The following is a 17,972-nucleotide window of genomic DNA, read 5'->3' as shown; positions in this document are numbered from 1 at the left end:
AGTGAGACCCCTGTCTCTACAAAAGAAAATGAGTCGTGTGTGGTGGTATACAACTGTAGTCCCTGCTACTCAGAAGACTGAGGTGGGAAGATCACTTGAGCCAAGGAGTTTGAGGTTACAGTGAGTCATGATGATTGTCTCACTGCACTCCAGCCTGGGCAGCACAGCGAGACTGTCTCAAAAAAAAAAAAAAAAAAAAGAAAAAAGAAAATTTACGATCAAAGTCTGCATATCCTTCACCTAGGTTCATAAATTTGTTACTTTGCTTTATCTCCTTGCCTTTTTCTTACTCCCTCTATACCCACGCAACACACAAAAACACACTATTAGTTGAATGAATTGAGAGTAAGTTGCAGAAAACATGACACTTTACTCCAGTACTGCATCATACACTGTCCTACATAACCGTGATATACTTATCACACTAACCAGCTGTGGTGGTGTGTGCCTATAGTCCAAGCTACTTGGGATGCTGAGGCAGGAGGATCACTTGAGGCCAGGAGGTTGCAGCTGCAGTCTCACATTCATTCCATCATCAGATTTCTCCCATTGTCCTAATAATGATCTTTATAGCTTTTCTTTATCCCTGATCCAAAATGTCATTGAAGATCACACAGTGCATTTAGTTGTCATGTCTCTTAAGTCTCTATTTATTTATTTATTTATTGAGATGGAGTCTTGCCCTGTTAGCCAGACTGGAGTGCAGTGGCACGATCTTGGCTCACTACAACCTCTGCCTACTGGGTTCAAGTGATTCTCCTGTCTCAGCCTCCTGAATCGCTGGGAATACAGGTGTGTGCCACCACGCCCGGCTAATTTTTATGTTTTTAGTAGAGACAGGATTTTACCATGTTGGCTAGGCTGGTCTTGAACTCCTGAGCTCAGATAATCTACCTGCCTTGGCCTCCCAAAGTGCTGGGATTACAGGCATGTAATCCTAGCCTTAAGCTTCTTTTAATATAGAAAAGTTCACCAGCCCTTCTGTTTTGTTTTGTTTTTTTGAGACACTGATGCTTTTGAAGAGTCCAGGCCAATTGCCTTGTACATTTCAACTTGTTTGATTATCCTCATGATTAGATTGGCAGAAATACCACCTAAGTGATGTGACCTTATTAGTCCATCCATAAGGAAGCACATGATATGCCTACAATTGGTGACATTAAGTTTATTATTTAATGATTAAGGTGGTAGCTCCCAGGTTTCTACATTGTAAAGGTATCTTTTGCCGCCCTCCTTTTTATTCTCAAGTAGTTTATTTGGAGATTATTCCTTTACATAGTGGTAGAGGAGAGGGGAAGGGAGACAGGAGAGGGGAAGAAAGACAGGAAAGGAAAATTCGACAACAAAGGGCGAATTATCAAGCCTGTTGCCACTGGTAACAACCCAACCTAATTCCACTGGGGAAGCTCATGGCTTGGTGGTATCCCACAGAGGGCTAAGAAATCTAGGGTGTTTCAACACCAGCTCCTGTCAGGTACCATTTGAGGGCTGCTGCCAGGGTGGTTCAATTCTCTGGTGCTTACAGCTTGCCATAAACAGGTGCAAAGTAGTCTGGATACCAAAGAAAGCTCTCAAGTGACAAAACGCCCATGTTGGCATTTGGAAGTCAGACCAGGGTGCACTATTGTGATAAGAGCCGAAGGGATGATTAGTAGAGCATTTGTAGTGTCTGCTATATCTCAGTACCCTGGAACCTAGAGAACCTAGAGCTTGAGGCAAGAACTTATGTGCTATTATTTTTTCAAGAAGGGCACTTTCAAGCAGAGGTAGGGGAAAGGTGAGTGAGGGGAGGAGGAGGATTAAGTCTATTCAAAGGTGCATTTTGAAGTTGGCTCCCTTGGTGCAAATACAGTTGGTTGCTGATTTCTTAAAGCTGCCTCGCAGGAGGTTGTATAAATAACTGCATTCCAGGGCAATCCATCTAAAAAAGGAAGGACGGTCCCCTCAGCTTCTGTATCTCATTGGAAAAAGGTTTGCTTCATGGTACATTAATTCCCACAGACTTCTGGGTTATACATGTGTGGGCACCAGGTGGGTCCCACAGGCCTTTACACCTCAAAGGCAAGTGGCAAGCCAAGGGTGGGAAGCAGTAGGCATCCAGTATGAGCAGGAGGTAAGGGACCATGGGGTTGTGCCTGTGGGCAGTTGGTTATAACCCAGATGTATCTGATCAGCCCAGTGACAGCTGGGGTGGAAAAAGTGCCCAAGGACCTCAAGGTCATACAAGACCAAGAAAATTTCAGGTGTTGCATAAGATATGCCTAATGCATTTGGATTCTACCTTTGTTTAACAAATATGCAGACATATGAAACACACAGACAAACACAGTCACATAGACAGAAAGACAGCAGCTATCTCTTGGTGAGATCCAGCTGAATTTTACTTTCATGTTCTCTGATACGTGTTTTAAGCTTTCTACAATAAAGATATTTTAATTTTATAATGGAGGCTAGGCATAGTGGCTCATGCCTTTAATCTCAGCATTTTGTTAGGCCAAGGCAGGAGGATTGCTTGAGCCCAGGAGCTCAAGACCAACCTGGGCAACATAGTGAGACATTCATCTCTAAAAAAATTTTTTGTTATTTAGGCAGGCATGATAGCACTCACCTGTAGTCCTATACTCTCAGGAGACTGAAGTGGGAGGATCCCCTGACCCTGGAGGTCAAAGTTACAGTGAGCTATGATCATACCACTGCATTCCAGCCTTTACAGAGCAAGACCCTATTGCTTAAAAAAAAATGTTGGTTTTTTTTGAGACGGAGTCTTGCTCTGTCACCAGACTGGAGTGCAGTGGCACGATCTCAGCCCACTGCAACTTCTGCCTCCTGGGTTCAAGCAATTGCCCTGCCTCAGCTTCTTGAGTAGCTGGGACTACAGGTGTGCGCCACCACACTTGGCTAATTTTTAATGTTTTAATTGAGATGGGGTTTCACCATGTTGGCCAGGATGGTCTCATGACCTCTTGATCCGCCTGCCTTGGCCTCCCAAAGTGCTGGGATTACAGGAGTCAGCCAACTGTGCCCAGCCTTTTTGTGTGTGTGTGTGTGTGTGTGTGTGTGTGAAATTGGAAAACCATTGTAGACAATGTTAGGAAGGAAGGCAGAACAGTAAGCATCTTTTTCAAAGTAAAAGAGCAAAAAAAGCAGAAAATATTTTGTGTTTACTTTATGGGCAAAGATAAGATTGTCCTTCAATAAATGGCTGAAATTTTTTTTTTTTTTTTTTTTTTTTTTTTTTAGGGACTCTTGCTCCATTGCCCAAGCTGTAATGCAGTGGCGTGATCTCAGGTCACTGCAACCTCTGCTTCCCAGGTTCAAGCGATTCTCCAGCCTCAGCCTCCCAAGTAGCTGGGACTACAGGCACGCACCACCGTGTCCAGCTAATTTTTGTATTTTTAGTAGAGATGGGGTTTCATCATGTTGGCCAGGCTGGTCTTGAACTCCTGACCTCAGGTGATCAGCCCACCTCAGCCTCCCAAAGTGCTGGGATTATAGGAGTGAGCCACTGTGCCTGACCTGGCTAACTGTTTTAATTTATTTATAAAACTAGAACAAATTACTCTTATATTTATTACATTATTATATTTGAGACAGAGTCTCATTCTGTTGCCCAGGCTGGAGTGCAGTGGCATGATCTTGGCTTACTGTAACCTCCGCCTCCCAAGTTCAAATGACCCTCCTGCCTCGGCCTCCCTAGTAGCTGGATTATAGGTGTGCATCACCACGCCCAGCTAATTTTTGTATTTTTAGTAGAGACAGGGTTTCACCATGTTGACCAGGCTGGTCTGGAACTCCTGACCTCAGGTGATCCATCTGCTTTGGCCTCCCAAAGTGCTAGGATAAACCACCATGCCTTGCCACAAGTTGCTCTTTAAATGTAAGAAGTGTTTGGACGTGGTGGCACATGCCTGTAATCCCAGCACTTTGAGAGGCCGGGGAGGGTGGATTACCTGAGGTCAGGAATTTGAGAGCACCTGGCCAACATAGTGAAACCCCATTTCTACTAAAAATACAAAAATTAGCTGGGGATGGTGGTGGGCACCTGTAATCCCAGCTACTCGGGAGGTTGAGACAGGAGAATTGCTTGAACCTGGGAGGTGGAGTTTGCAGTGAGCTGAGATCACACCATTGCACTCCAGCCTGGGCAACAAGAGTAAAACTCCATCTCAAAAAAAAAAAAAAGTTTTAAAATATATTTTGTATATGCTGCATTATGTATATCATTTACTTATTTATTTTTTCATGCCACTTATTCATTCATTTAATTAGTCAAGAGCTGTTACTCAGCAAATACTTCCCAAGGCCCTATTTATGAGCCAGGATCTATGCTAGTCACTGATGATGCCAGGAAGAATCAGAATCTCCCACCTTCTTGGGGCCCATGTTGGAGTAGGGGGAATGGGTTTTGGTAGACAGTACTTAGCAAATATTCAGATGCCCCCTTTGCATCTTTGGGGCTATGTAAATGACACGTTCTCATCAGCGTGTTTTTATCAGAAGTGGTAGTGTTACATAGGGTGGAGGCAGCTATGAACTGGTATGACTCCAATTCTCTCTACCCCTGCTGTGTTGACCTTGGAGCCACATGGGTTACAAAGTGGACCCGTCCACCCTGCTTTGTCAAGTGTACTTTTCAGTGGCATTAAGTACATTCACAAAGCATGCCCTTTTATTTCTGACAACCCGATTGGTGCTTATGTGAGACTGTGAATGTCCTGTTTCCCACCAACCATTTAGTATTCACTAATAATCCTAGCTGGAAGCTATTATCATATCATTCTGATATAATAAATGTAGGATGATCTTATTAATAATATTAATATTATTAATAAGATCATCCTTTTTTAGATGAAGAAACTGAGGCACAGTCAGGTTAAGTAATTGCCCAATTTAAGTAACTTGCCTGGTGGAGCTGGATATTGAACCACATCTGACTAGAGTTCAAAGCATGCTTTATGTGGGGGTGGGCGCACTGTGGTCTGTGGGCGAAATCTGCCTGTTTTCTAAACAAAGTTTGGGACACAACCATGGCGTTTAACTTAGGTACTCTGTGACTGCTTTCACTAAAATGCCAGAGTTGAGTACTTGTGACAGTGACTGTTGAGCCCAAGAAACTTAAGAATATTTACTGTCTGCTGTCTGGTCCTTGACAAAATAAGTTGGCTGACCTCTGCTTTGTAGAATAAGTATTTAAATCTTTGTTTCTACTAAAATAATACATGCACATATTTGAACAGTGAAATACTGTAGTACTAGACATTTTACTTTGAAAATAGAGGAGCTTCCTGCTGCACCATTGCCCACCCCAGCCTCACGCCTCAGTTGGATTTATTTCTTCTAACTCCCTTTTCTGGCATTTACATCTACATTCTAAAACCCTTATTCACGATTTCTTGATTTAACAATTTTAGACACTTATTGACTAACCTAGTTTAGACTACTATCCTACTTTTTTTTTGTTTTTTTGAGACGGAGTCTTGCTCTGGCACCCAGGCTGGAGTGCAGTGGTGTGATCTTGGCTCACTGCAACCTCTGGTTCAAGTTATTCTCCTGCCTCAGCCTCCCAAGTAGCTGAGATTACGGGCATACACCACCATGCCCAGCTAATTTTTTTGTGTTTTTAGTAGAGACAGGGTTTCACCATGTTGGCCAGCTGGTCTCCAACTCCTGACCTCGTGATCCACTTGCCTCGGCCTCCTAGGGTGCTGAGATTACAGGCATGAGCCACCGCTTGTGGCCTTTCCTACTTTTTAATGATAGATTTAATGCTGAATTTATTATTCTTAGCTAAAGAGTAATGTTTTATGATTATTTAAATAGTTTTCCAGGTCAGGCATGATGGCTTATGCCTCAATCTGGCATGCGCCACACCCAGCTAATTTTTTTTTTTTTTTTTTAGTAGAGATGGGGTTGCACCATGTTAGCTAGGCTGGTCTTGAACTCCGGACCTCATGTTCTGCCTGCCTCAGCCTCCCAAAGTGCCGGGATTACAGGCATGAGTCACTGCATCCAGCACTTTATTTTTCAAAGATGGGGTCTCACTCTGTCACCTACTAATGTTTTTTATTTTTTCTAGAGATAACATCTTGCCATGCTGTCCAGACTGGCAGAATTTGATCTCTTAAACATTGCATTGTACATAGTCCTCCTTATCCTTGGGGATACATTCTTTTTTTTTTTTTTTTTTTTTTTTTGAGACAGAGTCTAGTTCTATTACCCAGGCTGGAGTGCAGTGGCGCAATCTCACCGAAACCTCTGCCTCTCCTTGGGGATACGTTCTAAGGAACGCAGTGGATGCCTGAACTTGCAGATATGCCAAACCTTATATACACTGTGTTTTTTGAATCTGATAACAGAGCGCTACTAAGTGACCACATGGCAGTACTGTCTATAGTTTGGAGACGCTGGACAAAGGGATGATTCATGTCCCTGGCAGGCCAGAAAAAGATAGTATGAGATTTCATCATGCTACTCAGAATGGCATGCAACTTAACACTTAATAACTTGTTTATTCCTGGACTATTCCTCTGGGAAATTTTGGACTGTGAACTGTGTGTAACAAAAACTGTAGATGAAGGAGGACTATTTTTTTTCCACTTAACATTATGCCCAAAAGAGAGGGGACTATTGTAATGTCATGAAGAGCACCATGCTACTTGACAATCATGAATTTGTAGTTCTATTTGCAATTAATATGAAGATTTGTAATGTGCAAATTTGCTGAGGCACAACTGAAACTTTCGTTTGCAGATATAGGTGTATTCAGGCAGGGGCTCGGCCAGTTGTCTATGATTGCTCCAAGGGTAAGTGTGCTTTCTAATTGGACTTTATACATTTGCATAGGCTCAGTCAAATGCATTGGCTCTTAAAGCACGCCTGGCTGTGCTCACCCCCAGAGTTTCTGATTCAGGAAGTCTGGGGTAGGGCCTAAGAATTTGCATTTTGAAAGGTTCACAGGTCGCTGGGTGTGATGGCTCACGCCTGCAATCCCAGCACTTTGGGAGGTGAAGAGACAGATTGCCTGATGTCAGGAGTTTGAGACCAGCCTGGCCAACATGTTGAAACCCATCTCTACTAAAATACAAAATTTAGCTGTGCATGGTGGCATGCACCTGTAATCTCAGCTACTCAGCAGGCTGAAGCAGAAGAATCTCTTGAACCCCGGAGGTGGAGGTTGCATTGAGTTGAGATTATGCTACTGCACTGCAGCCTGGGTGACAAGAGCGAGACTGTCTCAAAAAATATGAAGAAAGCACACCAAAAAAACACAGGTTCACAGGTGATTGGTGATGCTGCTGGTCCAGGTTGTGAACTGGCTTACTGGCTTATTGCTCTATAGAGCCTTCCTGCATGTTGGGGGTCTCCTGCTTTTCATTTGTTTCATTTTTTTCTTTTTTTGAGATAGAGTCTTGCTCTGTTTCCCAGGCTGGAGTGTAGTGGTGTGATCTCAGCTTACTGCAACCTCTGCCTCCCAGGTTCAAGTGATTGACCTGCTTCAGCCTCCTAAGTAGCTGGGTTTATAGACATGTGCCACTACACCCGGCTAATTTTTGTACTTTTAGTAGAGACAGGGTTTCACTGCGTTGGTCAGGCTGGTCTTGAACTCCTGACCTCATGATCTGCCTGCGTCAGCCTCCCAAAGTGCTGGGATTACAGGCGTGATCCACCATTCCTTGTTCTCATTCAGTTCATTTCTGCTAGTCTCTTCCTTCCAGCCATCTTGTTAGCTCCTAGAAAGCATTTCAGTGATTGTGGCTTCTATTTCTTTTTGACTCCACAGTAGTGATCAGGGTCATGCTGCCTATATAGTAAGGAGCAGTAAGTTGAGGTTTGTTGTTGTTGTTGTTTTTTGGAGACGGAGTCTCGCTGTGTCATCCAGGCTGGAGTGCAGTGCTGCGATCTCAGCTCACTGCAACCTCTGCCTCCTGGGTTCAAGCGATTCTCCTGCGTCAGCCTCAGCCTCAGCCTCCCGAGTGGCTGGGACTACAGATGCGCACCATCATGCCCAGCTAATTTTTGTATTTTTAGTAGAGATGAGGTTTCACCACGTTGGCCAGGATGGTCTCGATCTCTTGACCTTGGGATCTGCCTGCCTCGGCCTCCCAAAGTGCTGGGATTACAGGCATGAGCCACTGCACCTGGCAAAGTTAAGGTTTTTAAAAACTTTATTATTATTATTATTATTTTTTGAGATGGAGTCTCACGCTGTCATCCAGGTCAGAGTGCAGTGGCGCTATCTCAGCTCACTGCAACCTCCTCATCCATGATTCAAGTGATTCTTCCACTACAGCTTCCTGAGTAGCTGAAACTACAGGCATGTGCCACCACGTCTGGCTAATTTTTTTTAATTTTTAGTAGAGACAGGGTTTTCACCATGTTGGCCAGGCTGGTGCTAAACTCCTGACCTCAGGTGATCCACCTGCCTTGGTCTTCCAAAGTGCTGGGATTACAAGGTATGAGCCACAATGCCCGGCTGTTTTTTTAAAACTTTAAAACACATTCACTTGATTTTTTTCCCTACCCCCCAGCTTTATTGAGGTATGATTGACAAATTAAAATTGTATATATTTAAGGTATACAATATGATGATTTGACATGTGAACGCATTGTGAAATGATTACCACAGTCAAGGTAATTCACATATCCACCACCTCCCAGAGTTACCCTCTTAGCTAGTACAGGTTGAGTATTGCTTCTTTGAAATGCTTTGGGAACAGAAGTGTTTTAGACTTCAGATTCTGGAATATTTGCATATACATAATCAGATATCTTGGGAATGGGACCCAAGTCTAAACATGAAATTCATTTGTTTTCTATATATCTTATACTCAGAGCCTAAAGATAATTTTTTTTTTCTTTTTTTTTTGGGATGGAGTCTGGCTCTGTAACCAGGCTGGAGTGCAGTGGTGCAATCTTGGCTCACTGCAACCTCCATCTTGGGTTCAAGTGATTCTCCTGCCTCAGCCTCTCAAGTGGCTGGGACTACAAGCATGTGCCAACATGCCCAGCTAATTTTTGTAGTTTTAGTAGAGACAGAGTTTCACCATGTTGGCCAGAATGGTCCCGGTCTCTTGACTTCGTGATCCGCCTGCTTCAGGCTCCCAGAGTGCTCGGATTACAGGTGTAAGCCACTGTGCCTGGCAGGTTTTCTTTTTTTGTTTTTGAGATGGAGACTTGCTCTATCACCCAGGCTGGAGTGCAGTGGTGCAATCTTGGATCACTGCAAACTCTGCCTCCTGGGTTCAAGCTGTTCTCCCACCTCAGCCTCCCGAGTAGCTGGAATTACAGGTGTGCGTCACCACGCCCAGCTTTTTGTATTTTTATAGAGAAGTGGTTTCACCATGTTGGTCAGGCTGGTCTCAAACTTCTGTCCTCAGGTGATCTGCTCGCCTTGGCCTCCTAAAGTGCTGGGATTACAGGCGTCAGCCACTGCGTCTAGCCAATAATTGTATTTTACTCTTGGAGAAGCTGAATAAACTATGTGTTGTGCGCCTGCCTTTTTGGGTTATTTTTTTTTTGAGACAGTTTTGCTCTGTCACCCAGGCTGGAGTGCAGTGGGGTGATCATAGTTCATTGCAGCCTCAGACTCCTGAGCTCAAGCGATCCTCCCACCTTGGCTTCCTAAGTAGCATACCACCATGCCTGGCTAATTTTTAAATTTTTTGTATAGATAACGGTTTTGCTGTTTAGACTAGTCTCAAGCTCCTGGGCTCAAGCAGTCCTTCTGCATTGGCTTCTCAAGGAGCTGGGATTATAGGTCTGAGCTACCGTGCCTGGCCATCACCTATGCTTTGAGATACAGCACATCATCTTGGCACTCAAAATGTTTCGGATTTTGGAGCATTTTAATTTTGTATTTTGGGATTAGCAATGCTCAACCTATAGTAAATTTGTTTTTTTTGAGAAAGAGTCTTACTCTGTTGCCCAGGCTAGACTGCAGTGGCGCAATCTTGACTCACTGCAGCCTTTGTCTCCTGGGTTCAAGCATTTCTCTGCCTCAGCCTCCCAAGTAGCTGGGATTACAGGCGCCTGCCACCATGCCGGGCTAATTTTTGTATTTTTAGTACAGACAGGTTTTCACCATGTTGGCCAGGCTGGTCTTGAACTCCTAACCTCATGATCCACCCACCTCGGCCTCCCAAAGTGCTGGGATTATAGGCGTGAGCCACTGTACCCCGCTTATAGTAAACTTTTTTGCTTTCCCATAAAAAATATCTTTGTAATTTTGATTTTATAGTTACAAATGTAATATATTCTTATTGTAAAAGTCACCTTTAATAGCACCACCACAATAGCAAACATGTTTATAGAAAGGTAGAAGCAAACCTTAAAGGATCTTCAGCAGCTTGAGAGACCGTAGCTAACCACTGAAGAACTCTTCTAGATTGGAGCAGTGCTTAGAAGTTTATAAATAACTCATAGGATGTTGCATATGGATGCTTTATGTGATTTTCAGTAGAGACTCTTGCCTTTAAACATTCTTTGAGATTTTTATTTTATTTTATTTATATAGAGGTCAATCAGATTCAAGATGTCTGGGACTGAGGAAGCAATTCTTGGAGGGCGTGACAGCCATCCTGCTGCTGGCGGTGGCTCGGCGTTATGCTTTGGACAGGTAACTGTGTTTCCTTCATCCCTGGAAAGAATGCGGTTAAGTAAAGTTAGGGCAAGGCAGTTTGTAGAGCATCATAGTACATACATGTATGAGCAGTACATAGTACATCTATATGTGGTACACTTGTGAACTATTTGTTGTTACTGGTTCTTCCTTTAGATGCATTATTTGGGGGTCTTTTGTGAACTCTGGAGGCCATTTTGGAACATTAGCTATCAAAAGACTGATAGTACTGGGGATTAGATTTAGATTTAAATTGATTTTTTGAGTAGATAACATATTTGTATAACATCAAATTCAAAATGAAACTGTGAAAAGTCCCCCTATTTTCAATTGCTCCTGTCTGCATGCCACCCAGTTCTCTTTCTCTCTTTTTTTTTTTAGACTGTGTCTTGCTCTGTCACCCAGACTGGAGTGCAGTGGCATGATCTTGGCTCACTGCAGCCTCCACCCCCTGGATTCAAGCAGTTCTCCTGCCTCAGCCTCCCAAGTAGCTGGGATTACAGGCATGCACCACCACAGCTAATTTTCGTATTTTTAGTAGAGATGGGGTTTAACCAAGTTGGCCAGGCTGGTGTCGAACTCCTGAACTCAGGTGATCTACTCGTCTTGGCCTCCCAAAGTGCTGGGATTACAGGCATGAGCCACCACACCTGGCCTTAATTTGTTGTATTTTTAGTAGAAACGTGGTTTCACCATGTTGGCCAGGCTGGTCTTGAACTCATGATCTGCCCACCTTGGCCTCCCAAAGTGCTGGGATTCGCGCCTGGCCCCAGTTTTCTGTCTTGGAGGCATGGAAAGTTACTGGGAGTCATATTGTAGGGACATTGTGTGCATAGAAAAGAGATTCTTGCTTTGTCCACTCAAACTCCATCTTTGTCTTTACCAGAGGGTTGTTTGTGAGTATTCGTCTCGTCCGATTAGGGTAAGGGGTATACAACCCAAACCAACAAGCAGTAGTGTGTTTCTGTTTGTGCAGGATGGGAAACTGTTGCATTGGAGAAGGTGTCAGTCTCTGGAAAGGACAAATGGAAGCAAGGCTTCCTGTCCCCGTGCTCTTTCCATACTTGCTTCCTGTGCTGACGTCATTTACAGATCTGGAGGCAGGACATTTTAGTTTCATAAGCTTCAGAAACATTTATAAGGATGGTAGCAACAGCTAAGGCCCCAGTTCTCAAAATGTGGTCCTGGAACTCTTGGGGTTTTTGAAGATCTTTCAGAGTCCAGGAGGTCAAAATTATCTTCATAATAATACTGTTGGCCTCTTTCACACTTATTGTCTCATGAGTGAACGGTAGAGTTTTCAGACACTGCATGATATGTGATGTCACTGCTATGATGTCTAGTGGCATGTATGCCTTAAAAGTTTCTCAGTTTTAATTCCTAATAGGATAAATGTAACCCACATAAACAAAGGTTGTGGGGGAGGAGGGGTGGGTCTTTGCTACTTTTTAAAAGTATAAAGGGGTCCTAAGGCCAAAAAGCTGGAGAATCAGTGATGTGAGAAATGGTGGAAGTGTGAATTTAATTTTCATTTTTGGGATTGCAGCACCAGTACACAGCAGAAGAGTACCAGGCCATCCAGAAGGCCCTGAGGCAGAGGCTGGGCCCAGAATATATTAGTAGCCGCATGGCTGGAGGAGGCCAGAAGGTAGGAGAATTCATGTGCCTGGAAAGCAGGTATCCATACAACAGACTCAGATGGTCTTGCCAGCTCCCTCTCTGGGTCCTCAGGGATTCCGAAGGCTCTTGTTAACTGTTCCTGTAGGTTTCCCAGTGCCCCTGGGAGGGGACGGATTCTAGACTTCGTTTTCATTTGAAGGGGTCCAAGCATGGCCTTGACACTTGCATAACTGCCATCTTAGGATTTTTACATCATCTTTTTAAAAAATAATTTTAAAGACAGGATCTTCCTGTGTCACCCAGGCTGGAGTCCAGTGGTGCCATCTCAGCTCACTGTAGCCTCCACCTCCCAGGCTCAAGTGATCTTCCTGCCTCAGCTTCCTCACTAGCTGGGACTACAGGCACACACCACCACGCCTGGTTAATTTTTAAATTTTCTTTAGAGATGACATCTTACCATGTTGCTCAGGCTGGTCTTGAACTGCTAGGCTCAAGTCATCTCCCACCTTGGCCTCCCAAAGTGCTGGGATTACAGGCGTGGGCCAGCCTTTACACCATTAAAAAAAGTGTTCCTTTTGCTATTTGCTTCATTTTTTATTTTTAAATTAAATAATTTTCAAAGAACTTATAATTGACACATAATTGCATATCATTTGCTTCTAATTTTAACTTCTGTGTATATTTTTGGTCTTCCATAAAATATGTCAAACAGAGATTTTTACTTTTTGCAAACTGAATTTTACCAACTGCTGCATGAGTGGCTGTCTTTCTCCTCTGAGTGTAGTTCCTCCTCCCAACAGACCGTTAGTTCTCTCAGGCTCCACCTAGAAGATTTTTAATATAAATTCATTGAGAGCTTTCTTGAAAAAAATTTTTTTTCTTAAGGGTCTCTCGCCTAGGCTGGAGTGCAGTGGCATAATCATAGCTCACTGCAGCCTTGAGCTCCTGGGCTCAAGTGATCCTCCCAGCTCAGCCTCTCAAGTAGAATGTTTAAGGGCAGTTTATCCAAAAAAGTAGATGAGGAATATATTATGTAAATTTCGATTCACATTTAAGTGTGGTAAGGAATTAACACAGCTTTTCTTTAAAAAAATGTTTTTTTCTAGGTGTGTTACATTGAGGGTCATCGGGTAATTAATCTGGCCAATGAGATGTTTGGTTACAATGGCTGGGCACACTCCATCACGCAGCAGAATGTGGGTGAGTTTGCGCTGCAGCGCTGGGGATTTCTGCATTGTCTGACTCTTGGTGAAGGGATGTTGTGGGTGAGGAGGTAAGGTAGGTGGACTTAGCTGCCAGCAGGAGGAATGGTTGTGGCACAGGGCTCAGTGTCCTCTTCAACTTGCTTTCTTTCCCACTCCTAGATTTTGTTGACCTGAACAATGGCAAGTTCTACGTGGGAGTCTGTGCATTTGTGAGGGTCCAGCTGAAGGTGAGGGGGATGGAGTAGACCTGCTTCCCGGTAGGATCAGTGGGTGGCAGGAGAAGGTGAGCAGGCAGGGATGTAGGGAGCTGGACTGGGACACAGCCGAGCTGGAGCCAGGCTCCAGAGTTGTCTCAGCCAGTGTTCCCTGGAATGGTGGGATTCAAATATTCTTGCTCATATGCTTCCTAAAAGAATGTGGAAAAATTATCCTCTTGCACATTTTCAAGTTGACACTTAAGTTTTCACCATATATAAAAATTGTTGCAAGGGGTATATTTTCTGGGCATATGGTAAAATCTGACATTCTAAAATAAAATAATTTTACCATCACTGATAAGTTTTTGGAAACTGCAACTTTAGACAAAGCAATATACAGCAGGTCCTTGAATAGCGTCCTTTTGTTATAAAATTGATAGAAACAAAATTGGTTTTGTTATAAGTTGTTTCACGTAAAGTCAGTTATTTAAGATGTTAAGTGAGGACTTACTATAAATATGTTACATCTTTAAATATTCCAGTGGACTCTAAATACTACAGAGGATTAGATCTATCATTTATGAAGAAATACAATGAACAAGCTTTTTTCTTTTTAATCATTAGAAATTTTACATTGTTCTTTCTTTATCTGAACTCATATTTCTATCCTATTTCCCCACTGGTTTTTATCCTAATACATGTTTATGGCTGAAAGTTTGGCTAGGCGGAGTGGCTCATTGCTATAATACCAGCACTTTGGGAGGCCCAGGTGGGAGGATTGCTTGAATCCAGGGATTTGAGACCAGCCTGGGCAACGTGGTGAAAAAAGTCTCTACTAAAAATACAAAAAATTAGCCAGGCATGGTGGTGCATGCTTGTAGTCCTAGCTACTCAGGAGGCTGATCACCTGAGCCTGGGAAATTGAGGCTGCAGTGAGCTATGATTGCACCACTGAACTCCAGCCTGGGTGGGAAAAAAAGGAAACAAAAAAGAAAAGTTTTGGCTGGGCACGGTGGCTCACGCTTGTAATCCTGCACTTTGGGAGGCTGAGGCGGGCGGATCCTGAGGTCAGAATGAAACCCGGTCTCTACTAAAAATACAAAAATTAGCTGGGTGTGGTGGCGGGCGGCTATAATCACAGCTACTTGGGAGGCTGAGGCAGGAGAATCACTTGAACCCGGGAGGCTGAGGTTGCAGTGAGTTGAGATCATGACACTGCATTTGGCCCAGGCGACAGACCCAGACTCTGTCTCACCAAAAAAAAAAAAAGGATTAAAATAAAAATTTTTGGTAAATTTTCAATGCACTTAAGGCTCTAAATATTAAAAGATTTCTTGTGGCTTTAGTTATAGCTATTGTTAACACACAATTGATCAGACAATTGTGTTTATGGTGAAGATAAAACATAAATATAGCAAAATTTTGATACTTAGAAAAATTAAAGATATTGAAATGTTGCCACAAAATAAAAAATTTCAAATAAAATATAAAATTTATGGAAAATGAATATCTTAATGAGATGGGTGGTGCTATTTCTTTTCAGTTGGTTTATATATCCATAGTTGAGTATTACTTATTTCTTGAATGAATAATTCAGCATTCTCTTCTGACTTATTTTTCTAAATAGTACTGAAAAACCCTCTATGAGTAAGTAGCTGAGAATGGAAAGAATTTTGTTACAGTGTTACTCATTTCTTTGAGTGCTTTCTGAGTCGTTTTTTAAAAAATCACAGAGCACTATCATCAAACATTGTATTTCATTCTTTATAAGCAAATGATTTGCTCAGGTCCACCTTCACTTTTGGTGAAAGGGAGGAACTGGATACCACCTGACTTACAAAAGAATTTGCTCTCCAGTCCTTAGAGACCATTAGATCCAATATTCAAATTATCCCTTTGTTTGATATCTCAAGAGGTATTTTTTTCAAGATGGAGTCTTGCTCAGGCTGGAGTGCAGTGGCACAATCTTGGGTCACTGTAACCTCTGCTTCCCGGGTTCAAGTAATTCTCATGCCTCAGCCTCCTGAGTAGCTGGGATTAAAGATGCCCACCACCATACCTGGCTATATTTTGTATTTTTAGTAGGGATGGAGTTTCACCATGTTGACCAGGCTGGTCTTGAACTCCTGACCTCAAGTGATCCACCTGCCTTGGCCTCTCGAAGTGCTGGGAATACAGGCGTGAGCCACTGTACTTGGCCATCCCAGAGATTTTTAACCTTAGGGTAATGCACCTTGATAGGATTTGGGGTGGGTTTCTAATGTGCCCTTTGTGTGTCAGAGGGAAGTTAGGAAGGGAGGATCGTCTTGACACCTTGACCACAGGCTCATGTCCATCCAGGCAGACCAGGTCTAGGAAGCAGTACTGGAAATGGAGTCTCATCTGGCCTCTGCCCGTGCCTGCTGTAGCAAGGCCACCGGGTGGTATATTCCTGGTTTGAACTTTTCTGCTTGAGGAAAGGGGGAGTTGTGGTACGCCTGCTGTTCTCTTGTTGAGTTTGAACTCCTTTTGTGCCCCCAGGATGGTTCATATCATGAAGACGTTGGTTATGGTGTTAGTGAGGGCCTCAAGTCCAAGGCCTTATCTTTGGAGAAGGCAAGGAAGGAGGCAGTCACAGACGGGCTGAAGCGAGCCCTCAGGTGAGCGTGAGGCTGGAAGTCTAACCTGCGTCATCTCAGCTCTTGCTTCAGAACAAGTTTCGGTTTTGTTTTTTGTAGGAGGTAATACATCCACATGGTTCAAAAATCTAAGCAACATGGAAGATAAGTGTCACCCCTGTCCTGGTTCCTGTCTGCCCTGTTTTCCCACTTTTGTTAGTATTTTTTCCGTGTTTCAGCTTCAGGCTTCGCTTGCGGGGAATAAGTGGTAGAATCGTGTATTCTCTTTTCTCCCCATACTCAGAATGTGTGGGAGACCTTTCCACCTCTACTGCGAGTACATAGACAGCACCCTCATCCTCTCCGTGCGCCTCAATAGTCCTCCGCTGTGCACAGGTAGCACAGTTCATCTGGTTACATAGTCACGTGGATGTCTGTGTTTGTCCGTTTGCATTGCTATATAGAATACCAGAGGCTGGGTAATTTATAAATAAAGGAGGTTTAATTGGCTCATGATTCTGTGGACTGTAGTGGAAGCCTGGTGCCAGCATCCGTTTCTGGTGAGGCCTCAGGAAGCTTCTAATCATGGCAGAAGACGAAGAGGGAACATGGAGAGAGAGAGAGCAAGAGAAAGAGGGAAGACGTCCCAGACTTTTTAATTTTATTGTTTTCATTTTTTGAGACAGGCTCTTGCTCTGTTGGCACAGGCTAGGGTGCAGCTATCATTGCTCTGGGCTCAAGTGATCTTCCCGCCTCAGCCTTCCAAGTAGCTGGGATCACAGGCACATGACACCATGCCCAGCTAATTTTTAATTTTTTTTTTTTTGTAGAGACAGGGTCTCCCTATGTGGCCTAGACTGGACTCAAACTCCTGGGTTCAAGTCATCCTCCTGCCTTGGTCTCCCAAAGTGCCGGGATTAAAGGCATGAGCCGTCATGCCCAGCCCCCAGACTCAAAACCACCGGATCTCTCATGAATGGAATGAGAACTCACTTATCACCAAGGGATGGCAGTAAGCTGTTCATGCGGGATCCATCCCATGATCCAGTACCTCCCACCAGGCCTCTGGCATTGGAGGACACATTTCAACATAAAATTTGGAGGGGACAGACATCCAAACCATATCAATGTCTTTGAGAATTAAAGTGAGTCGAACCAGAAAAACCTGTGAATTCTGTAGGGGAGTCCATAGATCCCATGTTAATAACTTTGGTCATGGAAGGTTGTGCCCTCGAGCTCCAGGCCCCAGGTGTGTGTTGCCTACTCCTGCTGGGAAATTGGAGCAGTCTTTGGGGAAAAAAAAAATCTCTGCAATTTGTTCTCCATGTCAGGAGGTGGCTAATGGGTTTTGTGAGTGGTGCCTTAGTCTTTTCATACTCATCACCTCTACGTGGGCAGGGATTTGTGTCTTGTTCTCGTTGCTGTATTCTCAGAAACTAACACAGTGCAGGGACACGGCAGGTGCTTCCCAGACATCGGTGGAATGCACGTCGGGTTCCATTTCCTCTGCTGCACCTAAGAAGCAGCCTGCACAAAAGTTGTAACTCTGTTCTCTGATACTTATGTGTAACAAATCTTAACCGTTTCACTTTTTTTTTTCTTTCTTACCCTTAGGAGTTTTGGGAATGCACTTGGAAACTGTATTCTGGACAAAGACTACCTGAGGTCACTGAATAAGCTTCCACGTCAGGTATATTAGACATGGCTGAGTGCAGTGATTACAATGCAGCAAACT

The 17,972-nt window shown here is 43.6% G+C and overlaps 1 protein-coding gene across 6 annotated transcripts in view; it reads left to right on the top strand.

Annotated features, from left to right (window-relative positions):
* The window catches only part of RAD52 (RAD52 homolog, DNA repair protein), a 41,756-nt gene that overhangs the window by 10,533 nt on the left and 13,251 nt on the right, over positions 1–17,972 (top strand). For 5 of the 6 annotated variants that reach the window (XR_004261593.1, XM_032254218.1, XM_032254219.1 and 2 more), the window contains exons 2-7: positions 10,514–10,615; positions 12,165–12,266; positions 13,345–13,438; positions 13,603–13,670; positions 16,161–16,279; positions 17,852–17,927. Coding sequence is in view for 5 of the 6 variants with exons in the window: in XM_032254217.1 (XP_032110108.1) it covers positions 10,514–10,615; positions 12,165–12,266; positions 13,345–13,438; positions 13,603–13,670; positions 16,161–16,279; positions 17,852–17,927 (561 nt within the window). In the remaining variant the exon portion in view is untranslated. Of the gene's footprint in view, positions 1–10,513; positions 10,616–11,594; positions 11,765–12,164; positions 12,267–13,344; positions 13,439–13,602; positions 13,671–16,160; positions 16,280–17,851; positions 17,928–17,972 lie in introns of those variants that run through there. The other variant, XM_032254221.1, reaches the window with a different exon arrangement.

This window comes from Sapajus apella, unplaced genomic scaffold, assembly GCF_009761245.1.
Source record: "Sapajus apella isolate SASKATOON/1434 unplaced genomic scaffold, GSC_monkey_1.0 scaffold86, whole genome shotgun sequence".
Taxonomy (NCBI): domain Eukaryota; kingdom Metazoa; phylum Chordata; class Mammalia; order Primates; family Cebidae; genus Sapajus; species Sapajus apella.
This window is presented reverse-complemented; position numbering and strand designations above follow the sequence as displayed.